The sequence below is a fragment of the Myxine glutinosa genome, chromosome 12, assembly GCF_964187855.1.
Source record: "Myxine glutinosa chromosome 12, kmMyxGlut1.1, whole genome shotgun sequence".
Classification (NCBI taxonomy): Eukaryota; Metazoa; Chordata; class Myxini; order Myxiniformes; family Myxinidae; genus Myxine; species Myxine glutinosa.
In genome coordinates this window covers 55,865,548-55,885,883 of record NC_136272.1, presented here as the reverse complement: position 1 = coordinate 55,885,883, position 20,336 = coordinate 55,865,548, and the positions used below count along the sequence as shown (strand labels likewise).

General features: G+C 42.5%; 1 protein-coding gene across 1 annotated transcript in view; it reads left to right on the top strand.

Moving 5' to 3' along the window:
• The window catches only part of LOC137437231 (general transcription factor 3C polypeptide 1), a 405,949-nt gene that overhangs the window by 103,996 nt on the left and 281,617 nt on the right, over positions 1-20,336 (top strand). The window contains exons 12-15 of the mRNA XM_078766829.1: positions 861-1,432; positions 6,578-6,714; positions 6,853-7,006; positions 7,145-7,239. Coding sequence (XP_078622955.1) covers positions 861-1,432; positions 6,578-6,714; positions 6,853-7,006; positions 7,145-7,239 — 958 coding nt within the window. The remainder of the gene's footprint in view (positions 1-860; positions 1,433-6,577; positions 6,715-6,852; positions 7,007-7,144; positions 7,240-20,336) is intronic.

Below are 20,336 nucleotides of genomic sequence, written 5' to 3'. Positions count from 1 at the left end.
CGCACACTTCCGCCAGGGTGAACAGTTTACATTTTGTGTCCCACTGATAGGCCGGATCTGCATCCAGAGCTCAACCAAAATGTCATCTGCTTGTTCTTGTCACCTAACCAACTCATCCACCAAATTTTGTCTAATCCATCCACAACTTTTTGAAATATCGTACAATGTATTGGTTTTGGCCCTATCACTGTTGAAGAATCACTTTAAAATTCTCGTATTAGGATCTCTATTCGGATCTTTACCAAAATCGAATCAATTTGTCCCTGTCACACACACAATTTGTCCATCAATTTTGTCCGAATCTGTCCATAACATTTGGAGATATCTTACAAACAGACAGATGGGTGAAAACATAACCTCCGTGCACCTTCGGTGGCAGAGGTAAGAACTTTGCAATGAAGTGCATCAGGAAACCTTTTTGATTGCACTTTATATTTTGCTTTCCACCTGGTGTTGGCTTAGCGGTTAGGGTGCCGGCTTGGGATCCTAGGATCCTGGGTTCGATTCCCGGTCGATCGCTGAATTAACACCAGGGGGGTTGACTCAGCCTGTCATCCTTCCGAGGTCGGCAAATTGAGTACCAGCTCACTGGTAATTCCCTGTGTGTCGCAAGAGGCGACTATCAGGGTTGGAGGCAGGAAGGGCATTCGGCCATAAAACATTGCTTCAAAAAAGGGGACCACGGTGCCTGAAAAAGGCCAACCCCCGCTCTGCTGGGAAAAATGGCCTCTAAAGGCGGTTCTTAGATTTTGCTTTCCCATTTGCTCATTTAGGTGTTTATGGAATGTACAAGTTCACATGTTGTGTTTTTTTCATGTGGACTTTTTTCTTTTTCTTTCACTATCCACCACTTGTTCCAGCTGAAGATGGTTCATCCGAAGCCTTGCACTCCACACAAGCAAACCGTATACCAATGGATGACAATAAAGGTCTCAGTGGCTCATCTGAAGATAACGTGGGCCTCATTGGTCCATTCAAGAATAGCTTGGCTCCCAGTGATCTGTCTGAAGACGTTGTAGGGCCTCGTGGGATAATCGGAAACACCAAGGAGCAATTTAATGCTTATTTCAATGCAGAAGATCTCAAGAGCAGTGGGAGGGATGTGAAGGAAGAGGTCTGGATGGGGCAAAGTCAGCGTGAAGTATTAAACCCTGTTGAAGCAGTAATGAGGATAACAGCTCTTGAAATGGATGGAAATGTAAACACAGCGGAGGGCCCGTTCATTACTGAAGAAACTAGTTTGGTGAAGAGTGTGGTGGAAGAAGAGGATGTCGAAGATCCCAAGTCCCAAGTCCCAAGTCCGATGGATGGAAAAGAGATTGAGAATGTCGAGGAAGAAATTGCTGGAGAAAAACCAAATGCAGAGAACATGGCTGGAAAAGAAGAGCCTGAAGGTGTTCCAGTGGAAGAGGTGATGATACAAAATAATGAGGTAATACATTTACATTTGTGGGCTGTTTTGCTTTGTACAGTCCCATTGCACCCATCATAAACAGCGCTAAACTGGAAGTCCCATTTGTAATCACTTTGGCATAAATATCGCACAGGTTATTTATTTGTGGGAACAGTCGTCATTTGGCCGGTTAACTATGATGTCATGCTGCAGGGTGTTGTTTTTTTTTTTTTTTTTTTTTTGTATACAGAATCGAGGCTCCTGAAAGAGCTAACATTTATTTCACAAACAAATCAACCAGACAAACAAAATATATAAAAAGAGGGAGCGGAAGAGATAAGATGGGGAGATAAGGGGAAGCACACAAACATAACATTTGAGAGCAGGGAGATGTGTGGGAGGGAGAGGGCTTGGGGGGAGGAGGCATGGGAAGGGGGGGGGGGGGGGGGGGAGAAGTATAAAACACAAGGACACCAAGGACTTCCAGGACAGAAGTTGGTATTTCAAAAAAGTGGATTTGGGGTGAAATTAGCGGGGGTAGAAAAGATCAAGGTTTTCGATGGGGGAAGATAAGAGATGGTGGTGAACAGCTGTTTTAAAGACCTGGAGGGTGGAGTGGGATTGAAGAGAGTGAGGGAGTTTGTTCCAGAGGCGGGAGAAAAGAGGAATGAAGGAGTGAAGGTGAGCAGAGAGTCTTGATTTTGGCAGTTTAACCATAAGAGGGTTGCAGGCAGATCTTGTGCGACCTGTAGGAATATTTGGGGGACAGAGCCCAGAGAGAGCTGGGGCGGCAAAGCCAGAGAGGAGTCGGTCGAGAGACGGAAAGACTACCACCCTGCCTGCGGTGAGTGAGTGAAAGGCCCTTGGAGTTAGCTTCATCGCGGGAGATTCCAATGATTCTGAACGCTTTGGTTTCAACAGCGTGAAGACGAGCTCGGTGTGAGGCAGGAGCACCAGCCCAGAACACTGCCTTGGGGTACTCCAGCCTGAACAGGAAGAGGAGATGAGAGAAACCCATTCAGGGCCACACGTTGACTACGACTAGAGAGGAAGTCCGCCAGCCATGCGTGGAGATTTCCATGGATACCAAAGGAGGAGAGTTTGGTGAGCAGAGCGGGGTGCCAGACCATATCGAAGGCACGTGATATGTCAAGGGAGACAGCTCTAATTTCCTGTTTGGCATTGAGGACCTCCATCCATTGTTGAGAAAGCAGAAGCAGCATGTCCAGAGTAGAGTGACCAGGTCTGAAACCAAATTGATGATCAGAGATCAAGCCATTCGAGAAGAGGAAAGATTTCATATCTGAAGCAATGATGGATTCCATGACTTTGCTGATAATTGGGTGGAAGGCTGATTGGTCTGTAGTTGCTAGGATCTGTTTTTGCACCTTTTTTGTGCAAAGCGGTGATGTTGGCAGATTTCCAAGCAGATGGCAGATGACCTTGAGCAAAAGAAAGGGTGAAGAGAACAAAGAGAGGGAGTGAAAGAGCGGAAGAACAGGATTTTAGGACCCGTGGGCTGATGCCGTCAGGTCCAGTTGCAGAATCAGAGTCGAGGGTTGACAGAAACTTTTCCACCTTGTCAGGAGGAAAGGACACAGAGTCCAGGAGCAGCTGGGTACGACTGGGTACGGTGGGTACAGAGAGGGATGGGTTTGGGACACAAGATTTAGAGGCAAACACAGAGTTGAGGCATGCCGCTTTTTCACGTGCGGAGTCAGCCGTGTAGCCGTTTGAGGTGATTGAGGGGACGGAGGGGGAACAAACACCAGAAACAGATTTGACCAGACGCCACCAGGATTTGGAAGAGGGAGACAGATAAGATAGTTCGGTCTTGAGAACGGAGAGATATTGTTTCCTGGCTCTCCTGAGGGTGGACACACACTTGTTTCGGGCTTTGTGAAAGGAAATGAGATTTCCTTCCGTTGGATTTGCTTTCCAGGAGATGAGAGCAAGTTGTTTCTGGGCAACAGCCTCACCACAAGAAATCCGTGTACCATGGAGGGGAGGAAGGGTATGACAACTGAAGACGAGATGGGATAAATCTGTGCACGAGAGAGAGAGCAATTTACTTTGGAAGAATTCCCAGGATGAGTTGATGTCAGAGGTGGTAGAGATGGGAGACCAGTCCAGATGATTGATGGCTGCTTGAAAACCGTGCCAGTTGGCCTGAGTGAAATGCCAGACTCGTCGATGCTGAGGAGGCTCTCTGAGAATGGTCAGAGATATGTCCACTTTAACAAGCACATGATCAGATGAGCCGATTGGAGCAGAAGAAGAGCAGCAGACATTTTCAGGGAAGTTAGTTATAACCAAGTCCAGAAGAGAAGATAAGATGCTCCGTTGACTGAGATCCGGGTCGGGAAATTGACATATTGTGTCAGTCCCAGTGAGTCGCAGAAGTCCTTTGCTGAAGAGCCATGGCTGGTGAGAGAGGTACCCACACCCAGCCAACTGGCATGGTGACAATTGAAATCACCACAAATGAGGAAGAGAGAGTTGGGATGGGTAGATAGAACTTGGTCCATATTATCAGACAGCGAGATGTAGATCGAGTCATCACTTTTTGTTGGACGGTACAACACACATATGAACAAAAGGTGGGAGCGAAGGGGAAGCCGCAGCCAAAGGTATTCCTGGGGGTGAGGTGGAGAGAGGGCAGTGCAGGGCGAGTGAGGAAGAGTTTTTGATAAAGATAGCAACCCCACCTCCAGGACGAGGCTCAGGTCTATCATACCGGAGGAGGGAGTAACCTGGGAGAGATACCAAGGAATCAGAGAAATCATGAAGGAGGAAAGTTTCTGTTAAGCAGATCACGTCTGGTTTGCCAGAAGCAACCTGTCTGGAGAGATCAGTCAAGTTTGAGCGAAGGCCCCGGATGTTTGAGGTCCATACCGTTAAAGAAGAGGAAGGGGGAGCATCGGATACAGAATGGGGGGGGGGGGGGGGTGGGTAGGGTAAGATGTGGAAGAGGTAGGGAGAGCTGTTGAAGGTGTGTCAGAGATTTCAGAATAGCTTGGAGAAAGGGAAGAATGGGGCGGACAAAAGGTTTGATGGTGATTGGGTGCGGCACAGTGAGGTGTTATTTGAGGAGGGGGAAGAGCGAGGCAGAAGGTTGGGGGAGATGAAAGTGAAAGTTGGAAGGGGGAAGAAGCGGGGAGGACGCTTTGAGGAGAAGGGGTGAGAGGGGAGTCTTGGAGTGAAGGAGCGAGGGAGAGTCGGAGGGGAGGGGTGTGGGGGAGTTTAGGAGGGAAGGGGAAAGGGGGGAGATTTGAAAGGGATGGGTGATGGGGAAGATTTGGAGGGGAGGGTCAAGGGGGAAGATTTGAAAGAGATGGGTGATGGGGAAGATTTGAAAGAGATGGGTGATGGGGAAGATTTGGAGAAGTTTTGGAGGGAAGGGGGGATGGGGAAGATTTGGAGGGGAGGTGCAAGGGGGAAGATTTGAAAGGGATGGGTGATGGGGAAGATGTGGAGGGGAGGGGCAAGGGGGAATATTTGAAAGAGATGGGTGATGGGGAAGATTTGGAGGGGAGGGGCAAGGGGGTAGATTTGGAGGGGAGGGGTGATGGGGAAGTTTTGGGTGGGAGGGGTGATGGGGAAGTTTTGGAGGGAAGGGGTGATGGGGAAGATTCAGAGGGGAGGGGCAAGGGGGAAGATTTGAAAGGGATGGGTGATGGGGAAGATTTGGAGGGGAGGGGCAAGGGGGAATATTTTAAAGAGATGGGTGATGGGGAAGATTTGGAAGGGAGGGGCAAGGGGGTAGATTTGGAGGGGAGGGTTGATGGGGAAGTTTTGGAGGGGAGGGGTGATGGGGAAGTTTGGAGGGAAGGGGTGATGGGGAAGATTTGGAGGGGAGGGGTAAACGACTTCTTTGTTCGTATGCAGCACAAGGCTCCAGGGTCGCATCATTGGCTGAGATTGTGGCTGTGCCGCTGATGCAATGCCCTCTGTTGTTTCGGGCAGCAATTTTTAATTTGGTCATGGTGTCGGCGATGGCTTGCATTCTCTTTGTGAGGGACACCAGTATTGGCCCGTTTTACGTCCATCCAAGGGACGGGGGACACACCTTGATGAATCACCCTTGCTGTGAAATACTGGGATGACAGTTTGTAGCTGGGTCGGGATTCAACCACAGACTAGATAGTTTGGGCTCAATTGTGCTTACGTCTTGGCCATCCTGTCAGCCTGAAGGGAAACTAAACTCGACCTTCCTCAACTGAGAATTACCTGATCTGATAAACCAAAGAATCCACTTCATGTCATTGTATGAAAAATGCACCATCAAGTCGAATTTTCAATGTCCGTGAATTCTCGTCATTTCTGGCAAATGAAGCGGGACACTTCTTTATGACCAACGGTGAAACGCCCTGTTCGTGATGTCACAGATGTAGTCATTTCATGGATAAGACACTGCTGCTTCTGTCGTCACTAAAGGTGTGTTTCTTCAGTCAAGATTTACTTTTGAGTTCCCTCACAAGGAACTTCAACGTCGAAGGCCATTCGGCCAATCAAGTCTGCACAATGGTTGCCAACTGTTGAAGCAATTGTTGTTGCTTGAAAGTTTGAATAAATCCAATGTCCAAACAATTCACTCAATTATTCAGATTTATTATTTGGTCAGATCTCACTCAAGAATATCAAGTAAATACATTCATATAACAGCATACACTTACTTCAGAGATGCAACGGATAGTACACAGCACAAACGTCTTCAGTGAATCTGCTCCTTAGGCAGATTCAAAGATGGGATTTTATAGGATCCACAGTCAGACTGAATAATGAGGTGTCCGTTCAATGGCGCCACTACTGTATCTGGTTATTGTCTGAATAACTGAATAATTGTCTGACTGAATAAGGAAGAACAAGCGAGGAGATAAGAATACGGTTTGGTGATGCAGGAATTTTATTATTCTTGTATCACGTCTGAGAAACGTCTGAGAAACGCATCCGTTCGCATCTCTCAAAGATGTAGTATTTTCATGCAAACCTTGTTCTCCTTTCAGCCCGTTATTAGTCCAATTCATAGTGTAAGGTGAATATTTCGCCATCATTGAATATATGCACGTTTAGAGAATCTTTTCTTATCAATAAATGTAATTGTGAATACCAAGTAAACGTGTTGATTAAGTAAATTGTATGTGCAAACGTTTCCTTATCATGACGTGTTGCCACCTTGTCCAGCAGCGGGGACAATCGGCAAAGAAACGTTGCAAGTCTAATCCTGGAGCAGGAAACAAAGAAACATACCGCTTGCTGCGTCGCCAAAACCTCATTCTTGAAGCCATTGGCTCCCACCGCCTCATTGAGGGTGTTTTCACGTAAGCACAATCCTTGTGGCATGCATGCTCAGATGGTTCGAAGCTTCGTGTTGATTTGTGAAAACAGGAATTGGTGAGAGTATGCTGATATTATTTTCTTATGCCATCCTTTCCCTCATGCCCTTTGTCTAACTGTAGGTTACAAAAGATTATTGGAGATGCTGAGAAGAGCGAAGGAGTCGGTACCAAGTGTTGCCGCAAGTCGGTTTTGCGGCTGGTGCAACGCCTGGCAGCTGAGCATCTATTGCGGATCTATCACACCACAATTCTCCAAGACGATGCACAGCATAAGGTTTGTTACCTTCCTTCATCACCTTTTAACCTTTGTTTCACACTCACTTATTTCTGATCCCAGTTTTTCCAATTCCAGGTTCTCTCCCTGTTGGGTGATGAGTGAAAGGCTTTTTTCAAGCTGAGTGTTCTATTCCAGGTGGAGCTCATAGCTCATCCGTCGGTGAGTCCGAAAGATCCATTGATGCGCAGCACTCTCCAGCAGATCCGCTTCCGTTTCTCCACTTTGCAACAGTAAGTTATTTTGGAGGTGAACTCTTTAGTGCAGTACACTGTCACAAGGACATATTTATTCCCAATACTTGTGGCAGATTTCAGCAATGTTTAGGTTCGCATGGGTGCAAATAAAGGCATCCCTGCTTTACTGTCACCGTGAAGACAAATTGTGTCTGCGTTTACCAAGTTGGGCAATGATGCGCTGCATACAGCAATGATCAAAGACTGTACCTGCCACTAGATTTGCCCTATGGAGGCGTTTCATGTGATATCAAAGGTCATGTGACAATCTTTGCAATTTTACATGTCAAGTAGACCTACATTCGATTTCTTTCCATGAAACGGCATTTATTTCTGATATCTGACACTTGGAGGTCATAGCTCCAAGTGTTAGATATCAGCACCATACAACTTATGAAACAACTTATGACAGCACCATATAACTTATGAAACAACTTCTGACAGCACCAAACAACTTATAAAACAACTTATGACAGCACCATATAACTTATGAAACAATTTATGACAGCACCATACAACTTATGAAACAACTTAGGACAGCACCATATAACTTATGAAACAATTTATGACAGCACCATATAACTGATGAAACAATTTATGACAGCACCATACAACTTATGAAACAACTTATGACAGCACCATATAACTGATGAAACAATTTATGACGGCACCATACAACTTATGAAACAACTTATGACAGCACCATATAACTTATGAAACAATTTATGACAGCACCATATAACTGATGAAACAATTTATGACAGCACCATACAACTTATGAAACAACTTATGACAGCACCATATAACTTATGAAACAATTTATGACAGCACCATACAACTTATGAAACAACTCAGGACAGCACCATATAACTTATGAAACAACTTATGACAGCACCACACAACTTATGAAACAACTTATGACAGCACCATACAACTTATGAAACAACTTATGACAGCACCATACAACTTATGAAACAACTTATGACAGCACCATACAGCTTATGAAACAACTTATGACAGCACCATATAACTTATGAAACAACTTATGACAGCACCACACAACTTACGAAACAACTTATGACAGCACCATACAACTTATGAAACAACTTATGACAGCACCATACAACTTATGAAACAACTTATGACAGCACCATACAGCTTATGAAACAACCTATGACAGCACCATACAACTTATGAAACAACTTATGACAGCACCATACAACTTATGAAACACCTCATGACAGCACCATACAGCTTATGAAACAACTTATGACAGCACCATACAACTTATGAAACAACTTATCACAGCACCATACAGCTTATGAAACAAGTTATGACAGCACCACACAACTTATGAAACAACTTATGACAGCACCATACAACTTATGAAACAACTTATGACAGCATCATACAACTTATGAAACAACTTATGACAGCACCATACAGCTTATGAAACAACTTATGACAGCACCATACAACTTATGAAACAACTTATGACAAAACCACACAACTGATGAAACAATTTATGACAGCACCATACAACTTATGAAACAACTTATGACAGCACCATACAGCTTATGAAACAACTTATGACAGCACCATACAACTTATGAAACAACTTATGACAGCACCATACAGCTTATGAAACAACTTATGAAACAACTTATGACAGCACCATACAGCTTATGAAACAACTTATGACAGCACCATACAACTTATGAAACAACTTATGACAGCACCATACAGCTTATGAAACAACTTATGACAGCACCACACAACTTATGAAACAACTTATGACAGCACCATACAGCTTATGAAACAACTTATGACAGCACCATACAGCTTATGAAACAACTTATGACAGCACCATACAGCTTATGAAACAACTTATGACAGCACCACGCAACTTATGAAACAACTTATGACAGCACCATACAGCTTATGAAACAACTTATGACAGCACCATACAGCTTATGAAACAACTTATGACAGCACCATACAACTTATGAAACAACTTATGACAGCACCATACAGCTTATGAAACAACTTATGACAGCACCATACAACTTATGAAACAACATATGACAGCACCATATAACTTCTGAAACAACTTATGACAGCACCATATAACTTATTAAACAATCTATGACAGCACCAAACAACTTATGAAACGACTTATGACGGCTCCAAACAACTTATGAAACAACTTGTGACAGCACCAAACAACTTATTAAACAACCTATGACAGCATTGAACAACTTATGAAACAACTTATGAAACAACTTATGAAACAACTTATGACAGCACCAAACAACTTATTAAACAACTTATGACAGCACCAAACAACTTATGAAACAACTTATGACAGCACCAAACAACTTATGAAACAACTTATGACAGCACCAAACAACTTATGACAGCACCAAACAACTTATGAAACAACCTATGAAACAACTTATGACAGCACCAAACAACTTATGAAACAACTTTTTACAGCACCAAACAACTTATGAAACAACTTTTGACAGCACCAAACAACTTATTAAACAACTTATGAAACAACTTATGAAACAACTTATGACAGCACCAAACAACTTAATAAATAACCTATGACAGCATTGAACAACTTATGAAACAACGTATGAAACAACTTATGAAACAACTTATGAAACAACTTATGACAGCACCAAACAACTTAATATACAACTTATGACAGCACCAAACAACTTATGAAACAACTTATGACAGCACCAAACAACTTATGAAATAACTTATGACAGCACCAAACAACTTATGAAACAACTTATGACAGCACCAAACAACTTATTAAGCAACCTATGAAAGCATTAAACAACTTATGAAACAACTTATGAAACAACTTATGACAGCACTAAACAACTTATGAAACAACTTATGACAGCACTAAACAACTTATGAAACAACTTATGACAGCACAAACAACTTATGAAACAACTTATGACAGCACCAAACAACTTATGAAACAACTTATGACAGCACCAAACAACCTATGACAGCATTAAACAACTTATGAAACAACTTTGGCAGCACCAAATAACTTATTAAACAACCTATGACACCACCAAACAACTTATGAGGCATGAAACAATTTGCAAAAAAGAGAAGGGAAATGAAAAAAAAGGGACTTGGAATTTTTAACGTGGATTCCGTAGAAGCACGGAAAACATTCATTTTAGCTGTTTTTGTCCTGGCGGGCTTTGCATTTTCAGATGCTTTCTAGTCATCTGAAAATGCAAAGCCCGCCAGGACAAAAACAGCTAAAAGAAATACAAAAATAAAATTGACTATTTTAGGCAATCTTGACCTTTTGACCTCACAAGTTAAGATGACATGTCGCAGTAGTCTTACAGTGGGGTAGTCGGCACAGTAGCTAGGTCGGATAATTTGTACTTTGTCGAAGAACGAATCGTCATTTGTCGCACGGCGCATTTACAGGAAACCTCCACGTCGGCCTTTACCTGTACTAAGCCCCCAGCGGATCATTCGCACCCGACCAAGCAGAAGCCGCAGATAGCTCCAAGGGTTCATGTTAGATCCATGTTGGGTCCATGTTGTGTCCATGTTGTCATGGAATAATAGCGAGGACAGGAGTACACATCGAGGGAGAGAGAGAATCGATATGAGCCATCCGGAGCCAATAGTTTGGAGCCAATAGCTAATGCCTCCCAGGGCCATCTGTCGCGAACTAAAGTCAAAGTATTTACAGTCACGTGAAAAAGTAAGTACACCCCATGTAAAGTTTAGACTTTTTCAACATATTTCAACATACAGCTGTTTGATCTTCATTTCAACAATATTGATAGATATAGGTGATATAATATAACAAATATCATGAAACATTTACATTTTGTAGTCCATTGTATAATTTAAATAAACATAAATGCAAATTTCGCATGTGGAAAAAGTAAGTACACCCTAGGTTCTAATAGGTGGTATTGCCCCCTTTGGCAGAAACAACCTCAAGTAGGCGTTTCTTATAACTGTCGACCAGTCTCTGACATCGACTGGGAGAAATTTTTGCCCACTCCTCCATCCAGAATTATTTCAGCTGTGCGATGTTTGAGGGGTTTCTTGCATGCACAGCTCGTTTCAAATCCACCCACAACATCTCGATGGGATTTAGATCCGGGCTTTGACTTGGCCATTCCAGAACACTCCATTTTTTTCTTTTCAGCCATTCCTTGGTGGATTTACTGGTATGTTTAGGGTCATTGTCATGTTGCAAGGTCCACCTTCGGATGAGCTTCAACTTTCCGACAGATGGCCTCACATTATCTTCAAGCACCCTCTGGTACAATGAAGAATTCATAGTGGATTCTATGATGGTGAGCTGCCCAGGCCCTGATGCAGCAAAGCTGCCCCAAACCATAATATTTCCACCACCATGCTTTACAGTTGGTATCAGGTTCTTGTGGTCAAATGCTGTCTTTGGTTTTCGCCAAACATGTCCTCTGGTACTGTGGCCAAATATCTCTACCTTTCACTCGTCTGTCCAGGGCACATTGTTCCAGAAGTGCTGGTCTTTGCTTCGGTGTTCATTGGCAAACTTTAGTCTTGCCCTGATGTTCTTTCTGGACAGCAAAGGTTTCTTCCTGGCACACCTCCCATGGAGATAAAATTTCTGCAGCCTCTTTCTAATGGTAGACTCGTGCACTTTGACATCAACAGTGGCAAGAGCTACCTGTAGGTCCCGTGATGACATTCTGGGGTCCTTAGAGACTTCTTTCAGCATCTAGTACATGGTGTTGTGTCATTATATAAATAACCACCTTTAGAGGCCATTTTTCCCCGCAAAGCGGGGGTTGGCCTTTTTCGGGAACCGTGGTTGTTGTTGTTTTTCGGTCCCCTTTTTGAATCAATGTTTTACGGCCGGATGCCCTTCCTGACGCCAACCCTTTTTGCCGCCTTTAACGACAAACATTGTAGTGCAAAATTTTCTACACTAGTGGAACCAATGTTTTTTGGAATCCTTATACCCTAGGCAACAAGACCTGAGTTGGTTCCATTTTTTTCAATGGCGTCTTTGGCTGCTATTTTGACTTTCAAAATGGCCGCCATTGTTTGCAATTTTGTATGTATATTTTCACATAAAACACTTTGATTAACCATTTTTTCTGGCATTTTTGTCATTCCTTGTACAGAAAATTCACCAGAACACTTATATCCAGTTAACAGACGTTTTGTGAGAAATATCAGTCATCTTAAAATTCAAAATGGCCACAATTTGAACCAATTTTGCCATTATTTTCGTTTTGAAAGATGTATCTTTTCACATAAAACACTTTGACCATTTTTTCTGGCATTTGTGTCATTCTTTGTACAGAAATGCTACTAGAACACTAATATCTCGTTAACAAAAACTCTTTCGTGGAATATCAGCCATCTTGAAATTCAAAATGGCCAACATTTGAATTATTTGCTATGCTTCATTTGCACAAAGGCAAGCAAAAGCATATTATAAGTAAATTTTATTATTTATTTATTATTATTTGTCTTGTCAAGCTATGCCAAAGTGTGTTAATGTTAATACCAAACAAAACTGCAACTCAAAGGAAGGTATCATTAGTCATCTTGAATTTCAGAATTTGTGCATGTACTTCTAACTGTAACCAGTCTTGCTAACTCTGGGGCACAAAGACAGTATTTCAGGAGAGTTGCAGGCTTATTGGTGATTCCTTGTAGTCCACCATCCCCTTTGAGAACTTTATTCAGGAACTCTTGTCCTTGATCTATACCGACACCTGTGAATGGCACATCTCTTTTCTTTAGTGCGAAGTCTCCTGCCAGCAGTCTATTCCAGGTGATTGGATCTATGTATCACTTACTCTTGCAAGATATTCTGGGATGTTTTGAGCATAATCTAGTCGGTTGTATCTGAAGAAGTATATGCACAAATTTTCTAGAGACGCCAGGTACAGGAAGAAATCTGGCTGCTTCAGTGAACGTGTGAAGTTAATCAGCGCCAACACTTGCCTCATGTACATTCGTGCCCATTGATACATTGGGAATTTACTGTGGCTCCTGTCAAAATCACTCAGCTGCTTTTCAAGTTTAGATGTTCAATCTCCATTAGAAGTTGTTGATGGGCTTCCTGAATGCCTACCTCTTTCTTGTTTGCTTCTATCAAGTGATCCATACAGGCAGATAGAGCTTCTACAACTGCAGGCTTCTCTTTCAGAAATTCTGCAAGCCAGAGATCAAAGAATACTTCTAATGTGAGCTCATGAGCTTGAACAGCACGATTGTGGTGATTCCCATTGAGTATCTGATTTACTGTCACAGTGCTGTACAGATCCTTGCTCCAAGCTTCATCAAGCCCGTTGTGCTCAACAGTCCTCCCAAGGCACCTTAGTGCACACAAGACAGTGTGGAAACCACCAAGGCATACCATCCATTTCCCAGCATATTGGTCATGAAGATATTCTAACTTTAGGGCCCTTTTGTAAAGATCCATGTCAAATGTAACTAAGATCTTTCCAGTGTTTTCTGGACACACAACACTATTGAGGTATGAAAGCTTCTCAAGAACTGTCACCAGTGTTGTCCACTCATGAGCTGGTGCCTTAATGATAGGCATTGTGTGATCTTGATCAAGGTTGGGTGTCTTGTTCTCTTCTGGAGTGCACACACGAGAATTGTATGCTGACAAAACTGGTATACCATCTGATGTCTCTTCATGGTGCCTCTGTGAATACCGTGGAAGTAGCCATGCAAAGTCTTGCTGTGTTGCATTAACAACTTTATCTTGATACTGACCAAGTTTAAAGTTTTCATAGCGTGGACTTCTACTTGGCTTGGGGTTACCAGTAATTGTACAGTCAGACATTTCAGTCACAGTTGGAAGGATGTTCTCAAGTTTTGTTGAGGTGTTGTCATGCAGCTTCAGTGGTTCAGCTACAGTCTCGTATTCTGATACATCTGGGGGAACTCGTTGATAGACAGCAAGAGCAGTCCCATGGAATGTGTTCCGTCCATCAGCTCTGTCTACCTTGGCATCTATGTTATCAGCTGAGCATCTGATTGGCAGATTTTTCAACAGTCCTGGAGGCACGTAAACGCCATTGAATTCATTCATATTCTCTTGGACTGTGGTGGCAATCTTTGAAGTGATCTCCTTTACACGTTGATATGAAACACCAACGCCACTCTGGTACAACATGTCTATGTCTCTGCGACTGCGGTGTGCATGATGGCTATTGAGTGAAAGTCCAACCCCTAATGGCGTTTCAGTTGTGAACCTGAAGGTTGAAGTTGAGGACTTTGGCTGATATTGCACCTGCCGATCAGATTTGAACTCCTGGATGATGTGCTGTCCAATAAGTGTACATGTTCCATTTATCTTTTCATTGCATGATTGTGTTTTGGTGGTGGCTGCTCCCTGGATGATCCATCTTATCATACAGAACAGTTGTTCCGGTATTCCAACTTCAATACTGTCCTTTAGCGACCCCTCAAATTTCCAAGGATTTTGCCTCGCCTGTGTTATTGCATTTCTTATAATCTTTCCACTTTGAAAGAGAATTTTGAACTTTGCTTGCATATCCTTTTGTTCAGCAGAAGCTGCCCGAATAGCTGCAGCACCAGCATCACTGGAATGAACTGTTGATAATTTTCCAGATATGCCTGTGATTTTGACATTATCCAGGTTGTTCTTCAGTTTCTGGTTTAAGTATAGCCTCTTGTTGGGATCAAAACCAGGAACGTTGTGGTTCTGGAAGATATCTTTATACAGAAGGTGCACATCAGGCATGGGGATGAACTCTCCTTCATCAATCCTTTGCTGTATGATGCTTGTAAACTCTACTTCAGCTGCTATGGATTTCAGGTTCTCTTCCTGTTTGGCTTCAAAGGACAACTCACCACCCTTACGATGTGGACGTTGAACATATTTTTCCCAGTTACGAGTGTAACAAAGGTGATGGTACACAATATCTCTAGCAAGTAAATCACCAGAAGTTATCACATCACCTAGGTTTACCTGCCAAGTCTTGTTTCCACTCTTATTGACAATATCTGTGAAATGCGAGCCTCTACTATAACTAGTACAAGGATGGAGAACCTCATTAGTATCTTTCTGGCAAAAGAAACATTTATCTCTGAAGAATGAGTCACTTTTGCTTTGAGATCTTGTAACTGTTGACACAGTTGTTACTGAAGTTGACGGTGCTGCTCGGTTTTGAGGATTCGACGGTCGTCCCCTCTTGCGGTTCGTCAGATTTGAAATATTCTTTGATTCACAAGATTTACTAAAGTTCACTTCATCACGTTTGATATGAGCATGATTTGTCACTGCCTTGTAACATTGCTTGTGCCATGTAGCCTTTTTTTCTTTAAGTACTACTGAAGAAACATCACATAGTCTCTTACTAGCTGACGCAAAGCTTAAGTTGCCAAGTTGCACTCTTTTGTGTAAGCTGCTAAGAAATGTTTCATATGAAGCACATTTGAAATTGGCATGAGCAACGTCAACCAAAGGTTCAGGAGTTCTCTCTTGGCAGAATACACAAAGTTCGTAACTTGTGCATTGCTTCTTAGAAGGCGGCTCTTCAAACGATGACATTATGCGGTGGTGAAGCTGAAATCCAACTTGTCTATGAATACCTGTAAGATAAAAAAGAATAAAGCAAATGTTCATATTTCTTTCATTATTGTAATTATAGTTATCTATGTGTAGTTTAAGACTGTAGAAATTAGAATACATACAAAATTGCAAAAAATGGCAGCCGAAGACGCCATTGAAAAAAATGGAACCAACTCAGGTCTTGTTGCCAAGGGTATATAGATGCAAAAAAACATTGGTTCCACTAGTGTAGCAAATTTTGCACTTACATATAATAATTCTACATAACACCATGTACTAATCTTGTGGTCTGCTCTCGGGCTGAACTTGCTGGGGCGGCCTGGCCTGAACAAGTTTGCAGTTGTTTGGAATCTTCTCCAATTGTAGATGATCTTCCGGACAGTCGAATGATGGATTTCAAATTGTTTGAAGATCTTTTTAAATCCCTTCCCAGACTCGTAGGCATCTATAACCTTCTTTCTGAAGGCCTCAGAGAGCTCTTCCGCACACTTCAACAACAAAGAGCAAACCAAACTAAATGTCTGAGGTTTAAATAGACAGGTTTCTCCAAGATCCTCTCTAACGATGTTCTAATCATTTGCACCTGAGCTGGTGCACCTGATTCTAATTTTAGGTATTTGAAGTCGTGATAAATGTAGGGGTGTACTTACTTTTTCCACATGCAATATTTGCATTTATGTTTCTTTAAATTATACAATGGACTACAAAATGTAAATGTTTCATGATATTTGTTATATTATAGCACCTTTATCGATCAATATTGTTGAAATGAAGATCAAATAGCTGTATGTTGAAATATGTTGAAAAAGTCAAAACTTTACATTGGGTGTACGTACTTTTTCACGTGACTGCATGTGAAACCTCTTAAAATTTCAAGTTAATCGGATGAAAATTGAGGATTTTAGACAATCGGCCTATGATGACCTTTTGGCGTATGGTGACCTCAAAAATACTTGGTGGTTGAATTCAGTGAGCATATATGCAAATCTTCTTAAAATTTCAAGTCAATTGGATGAAAATTGAGGATTTTAGAAACCTGGCTTATGTCGACCTTTTGGCCTATGTTGACCTAAAATGAAATGTGTGGTTGAATTAAATGACCAGATATGCAAATCCTCTTCAAATGTCAAGTCAATCGGATGAAAATTGAGGATTTTAGAAATTTGACAAAGTTGGTGACCTTTGGCCTATGTTGACTTGTTGCCCTTTTCACCCCAAAGAGTCAAAACCATTTGGTGAAGTTTTGTGAAGATCGGTTTAAAATTGTGACCTGTAGGCAAGTATAAGTGCACGGACAGACAAATAAACACACACACACAAACAAACAAGCACACAAAACGGAATGATCAACATACTTGATTGAGAGTCTTGATTGAGAGTCTGGTGAGCAGAGAGTCTTGATTTTGGATCTTTCAACAGAAGAGTGTTGCAGGCAGATATTGTGCGTCCTGCAGGAATATTTGGGGGACAGAGCACAGACAGCGCAGGGAGAGCTAGGCCGGAGAGGAGTCGGTAGAAGACAGAAAGTCCACCTACCTGCCTGCGGTGAGTGAGTGAAAGGCCCTCGGAGTTAGCTTCAACGCAGGAGATTCCAATGATTCTGAATGCTTTGGTTTCAACAGTGTGAAGCCGAGCTGGGTGTGAGGCAGGTGCGCCAGCCCAGAGGAGAGAGCAGTCAGTATTCAGTACTCATCAAGCTGCAGAAGATAGCTTTGTATGTGGTGAGGAGCTCAGTTTTGCGAAGAAAGGACTTCACACGACGGAGGATGCCCAGTCAGCGACTTCTACGAAGTATTGAATCAGGGGGTTAAATACTTATGTCAATTAGATATTTCTGGATTTTACTTTTAATTATCTCGTAAAAATTTGGATTTTTATTTTTATTTTTACTTTATGGCCTATTATGTGAAGATCAGTGACAAAAAAAAAATCAACTAAAACCATGCAAATTCAGGCACTGTAACTATTCCCAGTACGCTATGGAAACGATGACTTCTGAGGTTCATTGGGATATACTGCACCTGGGGCCCTATAGCTACTCGTTGGTCGCTGCCCGGAATATGTTGATTATATATTATCCATCCCCATGCGTTTTGAAAAAAATCTTTTGAAAAACATATTGTTGTCTCTGTCTCTCTGACTATCTGTCTGTTTGTCTCTCTATCTGTCTCTGTATGTCTCTGATTCTGTCTCTTTCTTTACCTCCGCCACCAAAGGTGGATGGAGGTTATGTTTTCAGCCCTGTCTGTCTGTCTGTTTGTCCGTTTGTGACTTGGCAAAATAACAAAAAACATTTTTGAAAAATATGTTGATCACTCCAGTTTGTATTTTTGTATGTGTTTGTGTGTGTGTGTTTGTGTTTGTGACTTGGCAAAAATACATTTTTTTTTTTTTTTTGCAAGTATGTTGATCACTCCGGTTTGTGTGTGTGTTTGTTTGTTGGTTTGTGTGTTTGTCTGTCCGTTCACTTATACTTGCCTACAGGTCACAGTTTTTAACCGATCTTCACGAAACTTCACCAAATGGTCGAGTTTGTGGTCTGACAAAATCCTATATATTTTTGAGGTCAAAAGCTCAAAAGGTCAACATATGCCAAAGGTCAACCACTTTTTTTCTAATTTCTAAAATCCTCAATTTCAACCGATTGACTTGAAATTGGAATAGGATTTACATATCGGCTAACTGATTTCAACCACCAACTATTTTTGAGATTAACATCAGTCATAAGGTCAACATCGGCCAAAGGTCAACAACAATTGAAAATTTCTTAAATCCTCAATTTTCATCCCATTGACTTGGAATTTGAATGGAATTTTCATGTCAGCGAAATGAATTCAACCACCAACTATTTTTGAGATCAACATAGGCTAAAAGGTCAACATCGGCCAAAGGTCAACAACAATGTCCAATTTCTAAAATCCTCTATTTTCCCCCGATTCACTTGAAATTTGAATGGGATTTACATATCAGCTCACTGAATTCAACCACCAACTATTTTTGAGATCAGCATCGGCCAAAAGGTCAACATCGATCATAGTGGGGTTGAAGTCAAAACACTCTCATCCCCAAACACCCTCGGTCAACAGTCTTCAAGCAGCCATCAATCATCTGGACTGGTCTCCCACCTCTACCGCCTCTGACATCAACTCATCCTGGGAATTCTTCCAAAGTAAATTGCTCTCTCTCATGCACAGATTTAACCCATCTCGTCTTCAGTTGTCATACCCTTCCTCCCATCCATGGTACAGGGAATATTGTGGTGAGGCAGTTGCTCAGAAACAACTTGCCTTTGCCTCCTGGAAAGCAAATCCAACGGAAGGAAATCTCATTTCCTTTCACAAAGCCCGAAACAAGTGTGTGTCCACTCTCAGGAGAGCCAGGAAACAATATCTCTCCGTCCTCAAGACCGAACTCTCAAACCTGTCTCCCTCTTCCAAATCCTAGTGGTGTCTGGTCAAATCTGTTTGTGGTGTTTGTTCCCCCTCCATCCCCTCCCTTACCTCAAACGCCAACACAGCTGACTCCGCACATGAAAAAGCTGAATGCCTCAACTCTGTGTTTGCCTCTAAATCTTGTGTCCCAACCCCATCCCACTCTGTACCCACCATACCCAGTCGCACCCAGCTGCTCCTGGACTCTGCGTCCTTTCCTCCTGACAAGGTGGAAAAGTTTCTGTAAACCCTCGACTCTGATTCTGCAACTGGACCTGACGGCATCAGCCCACGTGTCCGAAAATCCTGCTCTGCCGCTCTTTCACTCCCTCTCTCTGTTCTCTTTACCCTCTCTTTTGCTCAAGGTCATCTGCCATCAGCTTGGAAATCAGCCAACATCACCGCTTTACACAAAAACGGTGCAAAAAACAGATCCTTGCAACTACAGACCAATCAGCCTTCTCCCAATTATCAGCAAAGTCATGGAATCAATCATTGCTTCGGATATCAAATCTTTCCTCTTCTCCAATGGCTTGATCTCTGATCATCAATTTGGTTTCAGACCAGGTCACTCTACTCTGGATATGCTGCTTCTGCTCTCTCAACAATGGATGGAGGTCCTCAATGCCAAACAGGAAATTAGAGCTGTCTCCCTTGATATATCACTTGCCTTTGATACTGTCTGGCACCCTGCTCTGCTCACCAAACTCTCCTCCTATGGTATCCATGGAAATCTCCACACATGGCTTGCGGGCTTCCTCTCTGGTCGTAGTCAACGTGTGGCCCTGAATGGGTTTCTCTCATCTCCTCTTCCTGTTCAGGCTGGAGTTCCCCAAGGCAGTGTTCTGGGCCCTGTGCTTTTTCTGGTCTTCATCAATGATCTCTCTGACTCTCTTGAAAATCCTCTCTATCTCTTTGCTGATGACTCCCCTATCTGCCGCTCCATTCCTCATGCCTCAGATCGGCAGTCTGCAGCTTCCTCACTCTCTGCAGACCTGGACAAAATCACAGACTGGTCAAACAAATGGAACATGTCTTTCTAT